At 41.6% G+C, this 19356-nt stretch overlaps 1 protein-coding gene across 4 annotated transcripts in view; it reads right to left on the reverse strand.

The window, feature by feature from the left end:
- LOC141444797 (uncharacterized) overlaps positions 1 to 19356 on the reverse strand; it is a 43728-nt gene extending 24372 nt beyond the window's left edge. For 3 of the 4 annotated variants that reach the window (XM_074110450.1, XM_074110449.1, XM_074110448.1), the window contains exons 1-14: positions 19320 to 19356; positions 17854 to 17932; positions 16660 to 16727; positions 15536 to 15636; positions 14484 to 14661; positions 13744 to 13836; positions 12423 to 12543; positions 10001 to 10126; positions 9298 to 9404; positions 8926 to 9052; positions 6483 to 6758; positions 2892 to 5220; positions 1938 to 2029; positions 1730 to 1828 (exon numbers count right to left, since the gene is read on the reverse strand). In XM_074110450.1, coding sequence (XP_073966551.1) covers positions 1730 to 1828; positions 1938 to 2029; positions 2892 to 5220; positions 6483 to 6758; positions 8926 to 9052; positions 9298 to 9404; positions 10001 to 10126; positions 12423 to 12543; positions 13744 to 13836; positions 14484 to 14661; positions 15536 to 15636; positions 16660 to 16727; positions 17854 to 17916 — 3780 coding nt within the window. In that variant the 5' untranslated portion in view covers positions 17917 to 17932; positions 19320 to 19356. The remainder of the gene's footprint in view (positions 1 to 1729; positions 1829 to 1937; positions 2030 to 2891; positions 5221 to 6482; positions 6759 to 8925; positions 9053 to 9297; positions 9405 to 10000; positions 10127 to 12422; positions 12544 to 13743; positions 13837 to 14483; positions 14662 to 15535; positions 15637 to 16659; positions 16728 to 17853; positions 17933 to 19319) is intronic. The other variant, XM_074110451.1, reaches the window with a different exon arrangement.

Consider the following 19356-nt stretch of genomic DNA (forward strand, 5'->3'; position numbering starts at 1 on the left):
ATAAAAGGAATCAAAAAACACCTAAAGTAAAACACCTAGGTAAACTGGTGTTCATATTAGTTGGCTGGAAGTGTCTACAGGATGGTCAGGTTCTATTGAAATGGAGTTTAGTGCAGGGTTTCCGAATCCTAGTACCGGGAGGTCTACGAAGATTAATAGGTGTTTAGTAAAAAAAAAACTTAATTTGATTTTGGCGCTTCGCCGGCCGCTGCCGAGGCACGCTCGCTACGCTCACTCAGCTCGCGTAGAGTGGGGGGCGTTCAAGTATATGTAATGCAATTTTGAAGATTTCTGATCTCCCAACCCCCCCCCCCCTTCCTAAACGTTAACCCTTTAGTGGGTAACGGCAAGATATTTGCCGTCATACGACTCAGATATTTTATTTTTTTCTCAATGAACGTGTTGTTAGTTAATATAACTTTTGGTTCGCATAAGAGAACATACTCGTACCAATTTACGAAAAAAAGAATAGCAGATAAACGTTATTCCAACCCATGTTAAATGATAATTCTTAGGCCTGAATTTAGATTTTTAACTATTCCTTACAATTGAACAAAAATGTTTGTAAATAAAATTTTGTTTGCTGGATTTATCCGATAGTCACAATTCTCTACTTTCAGAGACAAGATTGGCGATATAAAGTTTAAAGAAAAAAAATCTGTTATTTGATAATTTTAAAAAATGAAGACGGCAATATATTTGCCACTATCCGTTAAGTGTCTGGTGTTTATTAAAGGAAAGGGTGGGTTAGGCTACAATTGTTATTGATTTATATATGGAGCAATAGCTTAATTCAATACTTCAAATTTGCCTTTTACCTTTATTGCTGAATTAGCCGTGTTAGTTAGAAATGACAACGGAAGTAAAAAAATCTCGCAAAAAAAAGTGTTGATTGTTCGTGCGTGCAATCTTATAATATAATATATTGTTGTTGCTTAACTCGCAGGTTAGGTATCATCTATTGGTTTTTAATTTATTTATTTTAGATACGTCGTGCCACCCGTAGTTCCCCCGGCAAACTGACATGACGGTCTTGTCACTTAATGCCCTTGGCTGATAGCGGCAAACATATTGCCGTCTCATAATTCGGAAACCCTGCAATAATATATACATTTCTCTTTCTCAAAAATCATAAAAAAAATCATTCATGCTGTGCGTATCGTTAAAGTTCTCGATTCATTGCTTTAAAAAAATAATGGTCAAAGGGTTAAATAATAATATAATATTTAAATAATTTAATTTTCCAATTTAAGTTGGTATTTTTTTGGCACTATCACACTGGCAACTCAGGTTGAGAGTATTTATAGGCCAAGAACAAAAACTGATGATGCGAATTTCCCAGTACTGAGGACATTATAGTATCAGGTACTTGTTACAAAAAAACTGTGACGTAACGCGTTGTTTGAACCTTTAAGGTCACAGCTCATTAGAGCCAGCCGGCACCCGACCAGCACCGCCTCGACTTTCGGCGTCCACTCGTTGTTGAGTGGTCCACGGGTGGAAGCCGCGTTGATAACGAGTGGACCTCGCGTGGTCCACGAATTTCCTAGTAGTCACGGCTGGCTGTCACCGAGTGGTCGGTCCACTCGCCGTCCGCGCGTGGCAACCTCGGTGACGCCACGGAGTTGATGTAGTGAGCGCATGCCCATACAAATCCATATGAAGAATACTAACCGCTCGAGGCGAGGCGGTGCTGTAATGAGCTGTGACCTTAAACGGAGCTACGTACATTGGCAGTCTTGCATTTCTGCTTCTTCTTGTTTAGTATGGATCGCAACCGCTCGCGGGTCTCGTTGAAGTTGCGTGGCACCGGCGTCGTCAGCGGTGGCTGCGGGCGGTATTGGATTTATAAACATCGACTCATCAACGCCATCTAATACAATCTCGTTAGTAATCCCCTTCTTACGGCCCTTAATACACATGTACTATTAACTTACCGCGTGTCCGAAAACGGTGCAATAGCAACACGCGCACGGCTGGTCCGCGGCGGCGTCGCCCGCGCATGCGCTCGACCCATTCGAATGGCCCACTGAAAGTAACAAGTTCTTGTAAAATAAAGATTTTTTGCTCACTGTACAGTAAAGGGCTTAAATATATATACGTTACCAAGACATCCAAAAAATCTGCACACCTTTAAATCCCAGTAACCATAAGGTCGATGTAAGGTAAACGTCCGAGTGTTCGACGCGCTAATGCCCAATAGCCGACACCCTGCTGTCATATGTATTGCTACAGATTAAAGATGCCAACTATTGGGACTGGATAATGATATGAAGTAGATTGAGGAGATCGAAGAGTTTAAGTAAAATCACTCATAGTATCAGAGATGTTGCACAAACTTAAAGATTAATTACACATATTTATCAGCTAATTATTGCTTACTAGCTATTACTCAATTACGTGCGTCACATGTTGTAGGGAGTAATGTTAAGTTGCGGTTATTGTGTGAATTTAGGCGTATAGCACAATATAATTAGACGCAATGGCTGTATTATAATTTTTACCCCCGAGCTGTGCCAAGCAAGAATAGGTAAATGACGCGTTTCTATTGGTTCATGACAAACACATACCTCGCACAGCTCTAGTGTTAACGCAGCTTAACCCTTAATAAGGCCCCATTTATTGGAGAATACTACCTCAGAATCAAAAACAGCTATCGAATACATACCTGACAAAGAATGTTTTAAAAGCTAATCGTATTTTCAATAATAACAATGGAAAAGGTTCAGTTTCCAACTAAACGCAAGTGGTCGCTAAATCGCTTCTACCTTATAAAGGGTTAAGGCGACTCAAACAAAAAAAAAAAATCATAGCAAGAAAATCATTCTTTTTCCTCCAACATACTTGGACCATCCTGTTAAAAGAACTTATATCTACTAACAAAAACTCACCTTTACAAACATGCTGCTGATGCGACACGTTCTCGCAGGCCTTCGGCGGCGGCTTTGGCTTCGCGACCGGCTTGGCCGGCTTAACCTCCTTCTTTTTCTCCTCCAACCCACTTTTACTCTTCCCATCTAGGTCATAACACTGTTTCACTATATCCCCTAAGCACACAGCACCACTCACGTCGTTGTCTTTACACGTATTGCATATACAATCATTCGTCCATTTGCAATCGTTTTTGGGAGTATCACACGCGTCAGATTCTGATTTGCTCGGTCCATTTCTCATCATATTTCTAAAAGCGACGGCGTTTAAAGTTTGCTTCGCATTTCTAAGCGCTTGCGCGGAATATTTCGCTAATAACTCTGGATTCTGCGAACCTATCACAGATAAAGGAGTCTTCTCTTCATCTAAATTCAACGTATCTTGGATATCGTCGTCTAGTAATTTAGCATCGATGCTTGAGCATATTGATATCACGTGTTTCTTATACGTTTCCGGTACAGGCAAGCCTTGCGTTATATAAGATTTGATTGTATAAAAGCTGTCTAGTAGAGATTTCTCTCCTTTCGATGTGAGTATCGCTTCGCATTTCGCTAGTAAGGCCTCGTTTTTGCATTTCTTTTCGTCTTCTGTTTCTTTCACGTCTTGTTTTTCTTCTTTTTTAGGCTGAGGCGGTTCGACGTTAGGCTTTTTGACGACACGTGTGTTAGCGCTAGCGTTAGCTTTACCTATAATTTTGCTGAGACCTTTAGCTGCTAATATTTCCGCTTCGCTTGCTTGCACGGGCGGAGTTTTGGGTGTATAAGTCAATTTTGTAAAAGATTCTTTAATTTTATCTTCTAATTTCTCTAATCTATAGAGCATCACTAACCACTGATCCCCCGAAAAGGCGTCCTTAGGCAGCGTGCCCATGTAAGTCTTGTTCATTCCTTTTAACCGATCGAGGAAGTATTCTTTCTTATCTTCTTCAGACATTGAATGAAAATCAGGCACAGTTTCAGCATTCTTAGTGGGTATACCTGTTAATTCTTCTATGACGTTACTAGCTATTTCAGGATTGAGTAATATCCATCCAGTCAGTTGTACCGAATCCGCGCATCTCCTTATAACATCCATGTATTTAAATTTCAGACTTTTGACCGACAGTTTTTTATCTTGCGACATTTTGGACAGCTTCATTATCAGCAAATCGAACGTATTCCCCGCTGATGTGCTTAACAACTTCGAAATTTGCTTCAGCGATTCTTTAGTTGCTGGAAAACTTTCACTATCAGATTCTGATTTATTACCATCGTTGAGATCCTCTATTTTATCTATTATCCTGTCACTGTCATTCATGTTCTGTTTTTCAGCTAAATCTTGTATGTAAGTAAAAAACTTTTCTAGCATCGCCTCTATCTCGTTTTCTAGTAAAACAACGGACACACCTTTGAATTTACTCGCCACGCAATGCTTCCATGTGTTATACCTAGCTTTTAAAAGTTCTCTCGATTCATCCATGCTTAGTGCATCTTTGACAGAGTTATTGAACAGCTCGTGTATGTCCAGCGGAGCATCTTTCAACACGTCAGTGACATTCATGCATTTCAATGTAATAGTATCAACATCTCTTGGCTTAATTCTACGGTTGGTTTTGCGTTTGGCAGTGTTCTTAGTAACTTTAACATTATCCTTACTCTTATTTAACTTAAGTTCTCTTATTTGTCTTAAAGTGTCGGGTGTTAGTTGTGCTTCGTTATTAACTTCGGGTAAACTGTTCATTATAGACGCGAATTCGGGTAATTCGAATGATGCATTCGCAAATTCGGATAGCTTCGATGCTATTTCCGGCATATTGGCTAGTATCTGCGGCATGTTTTCAACTAGCTCGGCTAACTTAGTGTTGGCTGTGTTTATATCTATAGGTTCTTCGGAGTCAATTTTTTCTAAGAACTCCGCTGAATTCTTGTCTAAACTCATCATTACTTCGCAGATCTGTTCTAGAGACAGCGGACCGTCCTGTTCGTCTTTGCCTTCCTCTTTGCTAATACTGTTGTAAGAATTGATAATATTCTGACACTCCTCCATAGCTTTTTTGATTTCTAGACCGAACGTGACATATTTATAGACATTAGGGTCCTTAGGGTCCTCTACTTTGATGCATTTTTCTTCTTCTTCTACTAGTATTGGGGTGCGGCGTGCGTTCAAGGGTACATTTAGTATTTCGGGCGTGATTTGTGATTGGAAGTCGATGACATCATCCCGATCGAGGAACTTGCTGACCTGGAGTAACCTCTGGCTCGGTTTGGGCGTGTAGACGGGCATGGACTCTGATGTTGTCGGTGACATTTCCTGTAATGACATGTCAGTTTGATACCTAATTAAAGTAGAATGTGCCAGCTTTTCTGAACTTGGACAAAGTTCACCTATTGCTTTTGAATAAGGTATCAATTGATCGTATATCAATAATCATAGTTCAGATGACGCTTTATACAAACAGAATCATTTAAATGGACGTTGCATCTAAATGAAATTAATATAACCTAACCAACAAAAACTTGGGAAAACCCCGACATTGTCACTTCAAAGTTCAATATCTCAAAAACGGCTGAACCGATTTTGATAAAACATGTCTAAGAACCATCGCTAGAAAACCTGCTTTCAAATAAAAAAAACCGCATTCAAATCGGATCACCCGTTTAAGAGCTACGGTGCCACAGACAGACACACATAGAGGTCAAACTTATAACATCGCTCTTTTTGCGTCGGGGGTTAAGAATGGGTCGATCAACTGTTTCATCGACGAATAACAACGCCTAACAACCAAAAACGCTAAATAAAACGTTAACGTAACCCCCGACGCAAAAAGAGGGATGTTATAAGTTTAGCCGCTATGTGTATTGTGGCACCGTAACTCTTAAACGGGTGGATCGATTTGAATGCGGTTTATTTTTTGAAAGCAGGTTTTCTAGCGATGGTTCTTAGACATGTTTTTATCAAATCGGTTCAGCCGTATTTTACAACTTTTGGTGGTTAGGTTATTAACTTTATTTTTAGTATTACATAACACACACAGTAAGTAATACATAATCAACTCAAGAACTTTGTGAAAGACGGAGGGACAGACAGACAGCGGAGTTTCAGTAATAGGGTCCCATTAAAGAAAGAAAGAAAGAAAGAAAAACATTTATTCGTGACATTTTTACAAATAAAAGAAAAGAAAGGAAATAAATTTTGTCACGAAATGGTCCCAACTCAGCATGATGTCAACCTTGCGGCCGACGCTGGTCTTCCGTTGGAACCATTTAGGTGTTAAAAGAACACAACAGCAGTGAACTCGACAACTAAAACAATTTTTGACACAATTCATTAATTTTTGATTTTTTTAAAACAATTGGCATCCTTTGGGTACAGAACCCTAAAGAAGGTGGCGCCTATTGTCTAACTGAATTTTTTTATTTTTGTAATGTCTCTGTACTGCTTTTGGTGATCAATAAAGAATATTTGTATTGTATTGTATTGAAGGTGTGTCTGAGGTCTTCAGCTTTTACCCGACTGCCCGAGGGGGGTTATTAGTTCTTTTAAACTGATCTGAACAAGTTTACTCCACGTACCTGTAACGGCGGGCTAACAGAATCCGGCAACTCCTCAACCTGCATATTATACTCTTGCTGCAAATTATTATCCAAGCTGTTCAGCGCGAAATTGGCAAACTTGACGAGACACTCCTTCATCTCCTTGCAGAGGTCAGTATCCTTTTCCCCCACTATCGTCTCCGCGTCGCTATCGTCGTCCTTGTCTAGCGGGAACGCTTCGGGTGGATCGACTTCCGGCGCGTCGTCGTCGAGCTTGAGGTTCTGAGGGCTGCGGTGCTTGAGCATTTGGAGTATCTTGAAAAAATAAATGACGGTACACTTGATACCAGTTGACCTAGTCCCAAACTAAGCAAAGCTTGTACAGTCAACGTCATAAATAAGTGATCACTACCTTGTCACTTAAACGTCATGTTTGAAAAGCCATACGAAATTGTGTAACGACTGAAAGCGACAAGGTACAGAAAAGGTTACCTTATTTATGACGTTGACTGTGCTATGGATACTAGGCAACGGATAAACATACTTAAACACATATTAAACATCCAAGACCCATATTCATACAAAAATCTGCCCCGGCGGGGAATCAAACCCGATTCTGGTCGTCAAAAGGGCAGTCGAAAGGAATAAAAATAAACCGTAGTGGCCTAGTGGTTTCACCTATAGCTTCTCAAGTAGAGGAACGTGGGTTCAAACTCCGACACGCACTATGTGCGAAATTACATTTGAAAACTATCATGAGCTTCACGGTAAAGGAAAACATCTTGAGGAAGCCTGCACGATCTGCGAAGCAATTCAATGGTGTACGTGAATTTCCCGATCCGCATTGGGCCAGCGTGGGAACTACGACCCAAGACCTCTGGTTCTGAGAGGAGGCCTGTGCCCAGTAGTGGGACATATAAACATCTTCAGATCTTTTCGCGACACATAGCTGAGTGGCGGCCATTTTGGCTGGTAGGAATAGGCATGGATGTGTATATTTCAGTGTTTCTGTATGTGTATCTATTTTAACAGCCAATAAACCATTCTTATTCTTATATATGGGTCAATACACTTATTAGTGTAGCTTGTTGCCGTGATAACGTCTCCTGTGTTACCTATTAAAAGTAAAGAAAGAAAAAAGACATTTACAAACAAAGTACAAAGTCAAGGTCAAAAAGTCAAAATATCTTTATTCCATTTAGGCTATAACAAGCACTTATGAGGTACATTCACAAAGTATCATTTTATGGGTTACAAATGCACTAAAAGTTAGGAGTTGTGACAGTTTTAAGGCAATTCCTTTATGGCTCATCTCCTTTTTTTTTTTATTCGACTGGATGGCAAACGAGCAAGTGGGTCACCTGATGGTAAGAGATTACCACCGCCCATAGACACCTGCAACACAAGGGGGATTGCAGATGCGTTGCCAACCAAGAGGCCTGACATGGGGTACCTCAAGTGCCAGTAATTTCACCGGCTGTCTTACTCTCCACGCCGAAACACAACAGTGCAAGCACTGCTATTTCACGGCAGGATTAGCGAGCAAGATGGTGGTAGCAATCCGGGCGGACCTTGCACAAGGTCCTACCACCAAAGTATGCTATTAATATACATTGCAAACATTTTTCTAAAGTGTATCAATGGTGGTAGATTTTTTTTGACATTCATAAGTGCTTGTTATAGCCTAAATTGAATAAAGATATTTTGACTTTGACTGATGTCTCCCGAGTTACGGGACAGAATAACAACACTAAGATGTTGATTGATTGATAGAGGATAAAAACGAGACCCTGTTACTAAGACTCCGCTGCCCGTCCGCCTGTCCGTCTGTCTGTCCGTGTCTGTCTGTGTTCTGTTGCCGCTATAACAACAAATACTAAAAACAGAATAAAATAAATATTTAAGGAGCCCCCCACAGAACGAACGTGATTTTTTTTGCCGTTTTTTGCTCGATATTAATAACGGCAACAGGTAGACGCTTAAAATATTCACAGAATATTTAGTCCTATATTCAATAATTAAATTAAAATAAAATAAATATAAAAGTTCTTATCTTCATAAAGAAAGAAAGGGATTGTAGAGGTCCATCACTACTTTGATAGGACATCCCTAAATCAAAATGTCATGTTTGACAGAAGCGAAATAGATAGAAAAGCAAGGTGTGCTAATAATAGAATTAATCGAATCTAATCTAAGTTTGTAAACAGGAAATAAATAATAAAGACATTTCTTTATATCAGATTTTAATTGTAAAAGTCCGACAGCATTAATTGGCGTAAACGTGTTTTTTTTGCTAATGTCTAGTATAGGCTAATGGTATGGAACTCTTCGAGCGCGACTACGACTCGCAATTCACCGGTTTTCTTTTTACCCGACTGCGAAGGAGGGTTATTGTGATTATTTATCATGTTTTTTAATTTACACCACAATGGTATAAACTGTAATACAGTAAATTGTCATTGATTTCTAAATAAATAAATACCTTGTGTGGTTTGGAGGGCGGCTTGAGTTTCCGCTTGGGCGCCGCCCCGAGCTTCGGCTTGGGCGAGACGCTGCGTCTCTTCCGCGCCGCCTGCTCGACCAAGGACAGGCTGCTTTCCGTCGTGTTGCTATAAAACATAATCCAATTCTGAATTTAAGACAAAGATGAACTATTTTTGAATCAAGAGAGAGCGTCCAAAAATATCTGACACCTTACCGATCAAAAATAGAGACGTATCAGATATTTACGCACGCTTTTCTGTATCAGATATGCATGCTGTGTTGTTACATTATTGGTGTGAGTGGCTGTAGCATATGTTCCGTGAATAAACAATCACCAGTTGATTGGTGTGATGATGATGATGATGATTACCTGTCGGGCAGCTTGTCGCGCTCCCGTCGCAGCTGTTGCTCCAGCCACAGACGCAGCCGGTGGTAGTACAGCTGTTGATCGCGCATGTGCATTACTTTGCGGCGGACCTGCGGGCCAACACTACTTTAAAATCAAAGTATAGATCTATTGAATAATCTTTACCCGTGAAAACGATTACTTCCGAATGCTGCTGACGTGTCAATTTTTTATTTTCAATTATAATTTACACGTTTGTATTAATCTTTTCATTAAAAACAAAACTGTAGGTGTATTTTCCAACGAAAACACCACAAGCTGTTTCAGACACAATAAAAAAAGTCCGGAGTTCTAGCAAAATAACTGATACTGGCCATTTGAGTTCGCTGTACATACCACTTGTGCCAAGTTGCCAACATTTCCATGACACCGTTATAACTTTATTAAAAATTTGAGACTCGACAATAATGGATTTTGTATGCCCCATTGTTGTCGAGTTAGCGAGCCAGCAATCTTTTTTAACTATTTAATTTTTCGCTGACCATAAACTACGTCCTTCGACTTCTGATATTTTCAGAATAATGACAACTTTTATGGGAATTTTTCATAAAAATAAGGTATGCTGTTGATTCAAACTATCTACAAGTATATATGTAAGGGTTATTTTGTAATACGTATAATGTATTAGTTTCCCTATCCGTATCCGGCGACTAGATGTCACTGGTACCTCCTGGAAGCGCTGCAGATGGTACTCGGGGCAGAGCGCGCGGCAGGCCTGGTGCGCGGGCGGCGGGGGCGGCGAGCCCGGCGGCGGCGGCGCCGGCGCGCGCCCGCCCACCAGCTGCATGCACACCTGCAAAGAACAGCGTTCAATGAGGGCTATCGCCTATGAATACGACATACGACGCTGGAGACGCTAGTGTAGCGAGAGGTCTCCGAAATGACAAATATCATGTGTTATAATTAGAATAGTTTTGGAAATATTTTGCAATACCTGAAATTGATGTGATAAGATATGTTAGTTAATCGTCAATTGTGAGATGTACATAATCTGTTTTCTTGTTATTTAATGTTTTGCCCTATGGGCTAATGTGACAAGTTTGTTTGTTTGTTTGTTTAACAAACAAACAAACAAACTCACGTCACAAGTTTGTACGATGCCCGTTTAAAAATAAATAAATATGGCAATCCCCATTTTCCGAACAAAACGGGACTACGCAACACTGCGGCATGCTCGATATTTTTATGGTACGGTTTTATAAGGTATTAAATACGATTGAAATGTAAATTTTATTTTCACGCCCGTAATAACAAACTAAACACTATACTTCAGGCAGGACCTTTGTCTACAACGGCGCCAACTGGTGAACGCGAAAACGGTAGCCCTCATTAAGTGCCATTGACGCCCATCGGCGTCTTGGTGGACCCTAATATAAATGCCGCAGGCGCCGATGCTAATGGAGATTTCACGGTATATTCTGAACAGAATGTCCTGTGGTAAATGTATAAACCTAGATTTAAGTTTTGGAATGTCCAGCTGTGTCGGTTTTAGGGTAACAAACATTTTGTTTTTTTACTTCGATTTCGTCTCGAATGCCGCGGACGCCGATGGGCGTCTGTCTACAGAAGTGTCGGCATCACGGCAAAGTACGTAATCTGGCGCTCGACAATGAATGGATTAAGTGATTACTTGTGAACATTAAATAAATAGCTGCAAGACTTCGGGTGTTTGAGTGTTCATCCCCAGTGCGAAATCCCCTCACTACGAGGTAGCTGACTATACCCTCCTGCGACCCACCGTCACCATCTTGCTCGCTAATCCTGCCGTGAAGCAGCAGTGCTTGCACTGTTGTGTTTCGGCGTGGAGAGAAAGACAGCCGGTGAAATTACTGGCACTTGAGGTATCCCATCTTAGGCCTCTAGGTTGGCAACGCATCTAAAATACGCCTGGTGATGCAGGTGTTTATGCAGATCTCTTACCATCAGGAGACCCACTTGCTCGCTTGCCACCCAGTCGAATAAAAAAAAAACCATACAACAAAAATTTACATCGAAATTTAAATCTTAATGTCTCATAGATAAAGTTGTTTTTTTTGTTGTTAATTGTTGTTTTTTTTTTTTGTTGGCAGAGGACATTACCCTTTAAGTATTCCTTTTTCGAAAGATATAAATTCTTTTGCCAACAATATGTACTAGTATTGGATGAATTGGACTTCTTCTTGAAGACTGGCCCTTGTATGCAGGGGACAGAGAGCAGTGGAAGTATTGGGGGGAGGCCTTTGCTCAGCAGTGGGACAGAATAGGCTAATAATAATAATAATAATAATGTACTAGTATTATCACTTTGAACTCCAGGAGGACACAGCGGCCACCACAAAACAGGGGGTCGTAAAGTACAACCATATTACAGAAGATTAACCGCTAATAGGTTAGATTCCTAAAAATATACAGTGTGTTACCGGCATCCAGGCTTTTCTTAAGGGAGGTTAAAGTAACATATTTCTGTACCTTAACCATGGCATTAATTAAATTAATAAAGTAAAATCTGGACTTTGTGAACTTTCTAACAAAATTATAATTGCCAGAAATGTACAGCAAAGTAAACTGACAAGCAAGTGTAAATGACAGCCGACAAATACTTTGATTATTACTTTTGAGTTTATTGCACATCGGTCTTTGGAAAAAGACTCTGCTAATTTCGGCTTCGTAGAGCGTTGACACACACTACTTATGTGATGTTTGTCAGTCGTTGTACAGGTGCAATAGAGTACAGACGCATTTAAATGAAAATATATAATAAAGAGTTGTTGAAACCCCCAAAACTTTAAATTGTACGATGGCATCTTTAGGAAACAGAGAGATAACTATATGTAGATATCCGAAGTTTACACGTTATTAATTTGACGTAAACAAAATTAAGTCCATAAAGGTGCAGTATTTATTTGATATAAAACGTCACTTAATAAATACGATGATTTATGGACGGTGGCCAGTGTTCGGATGTCCTCGTGAACAGACAATCTTCTTTTTCCGAAGACCGATGTGCAATCTTTATCGCCGGGTACTCTACGTTCCTTTAACCTCTCTTAAAAAAAGCTTGGCTGCTGGTAGCACACTGTATAAATAGTCCGTCAGTCAGCTTTACTCACTGTGGACAGCTTCTTTTGTTTCCGGTAGACCTGGAGCTGCCGTCGATGCACTTCCGGGAGCCGTCGGTACATCGCCATCAACTTCCGGTCCACTTCCGACAGACCCATGTCCACACGTTTCCTGTAACGCAAAGGAATATATACAGCACGATTCACAAAAGTCGGCAGGAATGGATTGAACGAAAGTAATGGCACTTCGAAATATTTGTGAGAAAATGAAAGATACATGTCACTTTAATATTTGTGTGAAGTAGAGATGCCACGGATATTCGGCTACTATTCGGTATTCGGCCGAATAGTACGCATTATTCGGCCGAATACCGAATACCAAATCATGAAAAAAAGACACGTCATATTACTTAAGATGATATGTATTCATTACCAAATTACAATAATTTAATAATCAAAATTGATCAGTGGTAAGTTGTGATGGATAAAAACAAGCTGTTAACGCATCGCAAAGACACCATAAATTAATAATGTCTTAAACTTTCGTGATTTTCACTCAGTCTAAATACCACGGCCACTGTAATGTTGCCGAAACGTCGAGGTAAATATTACTCGTGTGTGTTAGCGTGGTATTTTGACTAATAAATTAAAAAACGAATCATTCTGCCCGAGTTGCACGCTAGACAGGCTATAGGTAGGCTAGAAAGAAAGGAGAAAGGAGCGTAAGAAATCCGAAGCTGACCAAGACCCGTAAGATTCTCAACACAAGTTTTTCAGCATTTGTTGGTAGCAATTTATTGACCGGTGTCATTTTACTAATCTTTTGACGAACAAACAATTGAAAAAGAACTAATGAACCAACTTCTCTGCATAATAATAATATTATATTAGGGACGTTGCGACTCGTCTTATTCTGGTAACGCGCTCGACAAGCATGTATTTTGTGCCGAAAATTCGGTATTCGGCCAAATCACTATTCGTGGCATCTCTAGTGTGAAGTGTATTCAATTAGGTAGGTATAGGTAAGACATACTTTCATTCACTCATTCAGTCCATTCGTACCAGCTCTTATATATCTGAAAACCGGAAAGTAGTTTGGCAGACTTTTAGAGCGGTTCGCACTACTTCCGATTCGATCCGAATACGTGTAAATGCGGACCGAAGTATTCGTAAAACTGTGTGTGTGTGTGTGCATGTGCGTGCGTGCGAGGGCGTAACTAGGATTTTGTTTGGGGGGGGGGGGGGAGCGTAGTCAAACCAAGAATATATCTAAGGTAAATGTTACGTAAACGTAATATTACTTTAAAGTTTGGGAGCATTCCTGCAACTCCCGTACCTCGCTACGCCCTTGCGTGCGTGCGTGTGTGTGTACCTCGCGCTACGCTCGTCTGCGGCCGAAGAGTCGCGCCGGCAGTGCGCAGACGCCGGCCACTCGTCGCAGTGCTTCAGCACTCTGTCCATAAGTCTGAAAACAGTGACATTAGTTTAATTTGGTTAAGTAATGTGTTCGCGAATTCGATCGAATGTGAGTAACCAGCTCCACATTTGCCACAATATTTTTTTTGTTGCCAGATGGATTTTCAGGCTTGCTAAACGGAATGATGTCATAACTAAACAGCTATGCTAGCTAGCCTTGTGCAAGGTCCGCCCGGATTGCTACCACCATCTTGGTCGCTAACACTGTTGTGTTTCGGCGGGGAGAGTAAGACAGCCGGTGAAATTACTGGCACTTCAGGTATCCCATCTTAGGCCTCTAAATTGGCAACGCATCTGCAATACCCCTGGTGTTGCAGGTGTTTATGGGCGGTGGTGATCTCTTACTATCCGGTAACCCCTTGCTTGCTTACCATCCAGTCGAATAAAAAATTGTCACACAAACTCTATGTGAGAATGTGTACAGTTACCAACATAGCTAAGATCAAGATGGATAGCCGTTAGGGAGAAGTTTCCCCAACGAAGAAGACGCAGCGATGGCAAGCCTCCTACTGGGCGAGAACCGGTGCAAGCATCGTGATGTTCACAGGGGGATGCCTTTTTCAACTGAGGTCTTCAGGCTGTCGCGTCCCCTCCCGCTCCTCGCCCCCGCCTGCCGTGCAGGTGTCAGCTGGTCACCTCTCTATGCTGGCGATGGACCGCATCAGGTGTCGCACGGTGCGGCACAGCGAGCCGGGCGCCAGGTCCTCGCCGCCCGACTCGACGGCCGCGGCCGCCGCCAGCAGCAGCGAGGACGCCGAGTCCAGCGAGGAGCTGGACAGCCCCAGAGAGCCCGAGCCGCCGTCGGATTCCGACACTGAAAAAATAATGAACGAGATGATATTGGCGGATGAATTGCATAATACGGTATTTGACAACTCCTGAATTTGCCATGCATGATACATTATTTTGAAAATACAGATATAGTGTTTAGAGAAGATAAAACTGAAATCAGTTGAAAACTTGATTTATAGTGATTTTTTGTAAAATCTATATACCTATCTCTTTCTCAAACGCTTTTCTCTATGCAGCAAGTATGGCGCTCACGTCACATGCAAGTATGTCTTTCTCTGTCTAATCATAATCTTGAATTTCAAACCTTTACAACTTTGTTATTTGGAAAGGTAGCTTAAAATTGTTTTTCCGTTCGATAACAGACATTGTGAAATTTTAATTTATAAAACATATAAAAAATAGTCAAATACCGTATTGTTTTATCGTCATATCAGCCGCAGGTACATTCACTATTGTACAGTCGCTATCAGATATATCATAGCAAACGAGGTACTCAAATATTTCGGAGCATTTATGACAAATGGCATGTGCTAATATTATTTTAACTATATCTAGACTGAAACCTAGAGACTGAGGTCAGAATTAATTTAAATATAATACTGCACAGAAATGTTTCAATGCCTCGCCCGGCGCCCGCTAAAATACAAAAAGATAGATATAATCTGATGGCGACTGTACATAGACCTCCCTCATTGGAGGGGGGAGAAGGGGGCATACTCGCCACGCTTGGCGAGCGGGTTAGCGAGCGCTTTACAGAATGAAAAGTTAGCCAACAAGACGCGCTGTTCACACACACGTACTCTGGTACTCATAAACTTACACATAGATACATAATACATAATATATTAGTTATATATAAAAGTTTATAATATAAACAGTATGAGCTGAGCACGTACAATCGTCGAGATCCCCTAAAGACTTGGAGTCGCTGTCCTGGTCCTGGTCCGGATACTCCTTGTCGGGACTCGCCGGCTGCCCTTCCGTGCTGTCTGGAGGCCTAAACCAACAAATATAATGACACACTGCAGAATAATACAATAGTGAACTGAATAATGTTTTGAAATCTAATTTTGCCGGAAAAGTTCATAATATGAACTTTGAAATTATTATTTATCTTGCTGTCTCAACTACCTTACTGAAGTTTACTAAAGCTAATTGAGGAAGCAAGATAAATAAACCGGCCAAGAGCGTGTCGGACACGCCCGAAATAGGGTAGGGCAAAGCCGCGGACGGACGGACAGACAGACAGACAGACATGGCGAAACTATAAGGGTTCCGTTTTTGCCATTTTGGCTACGGAACCCTAAAAAAAGAACTTATCCGACAAAATCCTAAGGAAAAACATTATTCACTGGATCTGTACGGTCGAACAAGTTGAATCATGATCCAGGGGTTTTAATAATCAATTTCACTATGATTTCATTGACAATAGTATGAGATGTCAACATGATAGTAGCACAAAGATAGTCCATATATTACAATGAAGTAAATGATGTAATAGAAAAAGCAGCACATACGAGCCGCAGGCAGAGCAGAACTGATAAAACATAAAAAAAATCTCCATGAAGACATGAGAAACTTTTTCAAAGAGAATTTGTACAGATAGTTCAACTCAGTTGTGCGCGCGGCCCTATGTGTGGGTAAAGCGATAAGAACACGTCTTGCTCGGACGACGACTGCCGCTCCACGTGTAAGTTGTATATTTACAAGCGCACGCACACATAGGGCCGCGCGCACAACTGAGTTGAACTATCTGTATCAATTTAGCGTATCGCATATCTATTAGTTTCGTATTTCAGTTAGTTTGTGCGCTTCGTATTCTCACTGTATGAAAAAGCTTAATTTTTGGCTGAAAATAGCTGCCACCCAGGCCTTATAAAATTCGAACTTCTTATCTTGCCGTCCCTTTGACGCTTATATAATTTAATAGGAGTGAGAGGGATGGTACGATACGAACTTCGATTTTCGAATACCGTAGTAGCCCGCCATCAACCGCAACTTGATTGATTAAATAACTTACTTGGCCCCCGTACCGTCGCCTTGCTGCAATTCCCTGCTGCCAGTTTCCTTCTGCTCTTCGTTCGGCGCCTGAATAAAACAGTTAAAATAGTCAAGTGCGAGTCGGACTGGCGCGTAGAGTACCTAAACGGTTCCGTACAGTATACCCCTAATATTTATAACATAACGGACAGCCGAGGCTTATTAATAGGGTCTCGTTGACACCTATTGTACGAATCGCATACACTTCGCGGCGATCGCGGCACACCGGTTGAAAACCTCTGTCTTATACGTTATCTGTGATTAACTCAATCACGAACACTAATATAAGAAACAAGATTCTGGAAAGAAAGTTTGATATCGAAAATACAGATGCACAGAAAACCAGAAAAAGAGACCAGCGCTGGGAATCGAACCCAGGTCCTCAGCAGTCCGTGCTGCGTGCTATAACCCCTACACCACTGCTGGACAGGAATCTAGACACGAATTTTTCCTATGCATACATATCTCAGGTTGCTTATTTCTACTATGCTACTTATGCAGCAGCATTCACGCAGCACGGATTGCTGAGGACCTGGGTTCGATTCCCAGTGCTGGTCTCTTTTTCTGGTTTTTCTGTGCATCCATGTCTCAGTTTGTATTTTCGATACGGTTTCACGGGATACCCGTAAAAGCAACAAATTTGGAGTTGAAATAAAAAATACTCCAAAAAACCAATCATAGAAAGTTTGATTTTATGGGGTACAAATACACGAAAAGTTAAGAGTTGTGACAGTTCTAAGGCGATTCCTTAAGGGCTAATCTCATCTTCTAAGCATGTTCATAGTGTACATTGCCAACATTTTACAAGCTTTTATTTAGTTTCACCGGTCCCGTTGTCTGTAATCAAATCTTGCAAGTTAAATTCGACCAACTTCGAGTAGTCGGATTGACTTGAAATATGGCATACTTATGTAAATTGCGTGACAATACAATAAATCTGGTAGCGACATCCTGGTAGTCCGGCCAGGATCGTCTCCGCAGGACGGAACTCCTCAACGGTAATTGGTACCGACTTGAAATTTGGTATGCACATGTAGTTTGGGTGACAATGCAAGTATAGTCGACAAAAATTGATACCAAAAACTTCTTTCTAACAAAGTGTATCACCAATGTCTCCTAAGTTATGGGACAAAATAACGTACACCGAACAGTTGATTGAAACAAATGGACAAACCTTTTCCCCATCAGCGCTTTCGTCAGGCTTGCCACTGTTGAACTCGTTGACAGCTTGCATCATGCCGAAAAACGATATCCTGAAACCATCGCACACAAATAAACTTAACACTTACAAATCGTAGCTGTTGACTAGTACAGTCACCAGCATTAATATCTGCCACAGCGGAGCATGCAAAAATATCTGACACGTCCTTCCGGCCCTAGAGTCTGTATCAGATATTTATGCACGCTTGTTGTGTCAGATATTGCTTTTGGTGACTGTACATGACTTTTAAAGAGAAAACTTAAAACACAAGTGTATTGTTCAGAGTATTCTTGGATATCATTAAATAACCTATAGTAAATTAGGTACACACGATTAGTTCCACATAAAGATAAAATTCTTGCGGTTTGCGCTGCAGCGTCGACCAATCCTCTCTTCTATCATCGACGGCTTGACGGACGACGGATCGATTGGTGTAGTAGAAGCTGTCGATCGACGTCGACCAATCCGTTCTATCATCGACGGCTTGACCGACGACCGATCGATTGGTGTAGTAGAAGCTGTCGATCGACGTCGACCAATCCGTTCTATCATCGACGGCTTGACCGACGACCGATCGATTGGTGTAGTAGAAGCTGTCGATCGACGTCGACCAATCCGTTCTATCATCGACGGCTTGACCGACGACCGATCGATTGGTGTAGTAGAAGCTGTCGATCGACGTCGACCAATCCGTTCTATCATCGACGGCTTGACCGACGACCGATCGATTGGTGTAGTAGAAGCTGTCGATCGACGTCGACCAATCCGTTCTATCATCGACGGCTTGACCGACGACGGATCGATTGGTATAGTAGAGCTGTCGATCGACGTCGACCAATCCAGTCTATCATCGACGGCTTGACCTACGACCGATCGATTGGTGTAGTAGAAGCTGTCGATCGACGTCGACCAATCCGTTCTATCATCGACGGCTTGACCGACAACCGATCGATTGGTGTAGTAGAGCTGTAGATCGACGTCGACCAATCCGTTCTATCATCTACGGCTTGACCGACGACCGATCGATTGGTGTAGTAGAAGCTGTCGATCGACGTCGACCAATCCTCTCTATCATCGACGGCTTGACCGACGACCGATCGATTGGTGTAGTAGAAGCTGTCGATCAACGTCGACCAATCCTCTCTATCATCTACGGCTTGAACGACGACCGTTCGACGGCTTGACCGACGACCGATCGATTGGTGTAGTAGAAGCTGTCGATCGACGTCGACCAATCCGTTCTATCATCGACGGCTTGACCGACGACCGATCGATTGGTGTAGTAGAAGCTGTCGATCGACGTCGACCAATCCGTTCTATCATCGACGCTTCGACCGACGACCGATCGATTGGTGTAGTAGAAGCTGTCGATCGACGTCGACCAGTTCATTCTACCATATCGATCGATTGTTGTAGTAACCCTAGCCAACGCGACTGACCTTAGCAGCAGCTTGCGTTGCTGCGCGCAGACGGAGC

This window comes from Choristoneura fumiferana, chromosome 30 (genome assembly GCF_025370935.1).
Source record: "Choristoneura fumiferana chromosome 30, NRCan_CFum_1, whole genome shotgun sequence".
Classification (NCBI taxonomy): domain Eukaryota; kingdom Metazoa; phylum Arthropoda; class Insecta; order Lepidoptera; family Tortricidae; genus Choristoneura; species Choristoneura fumiferana.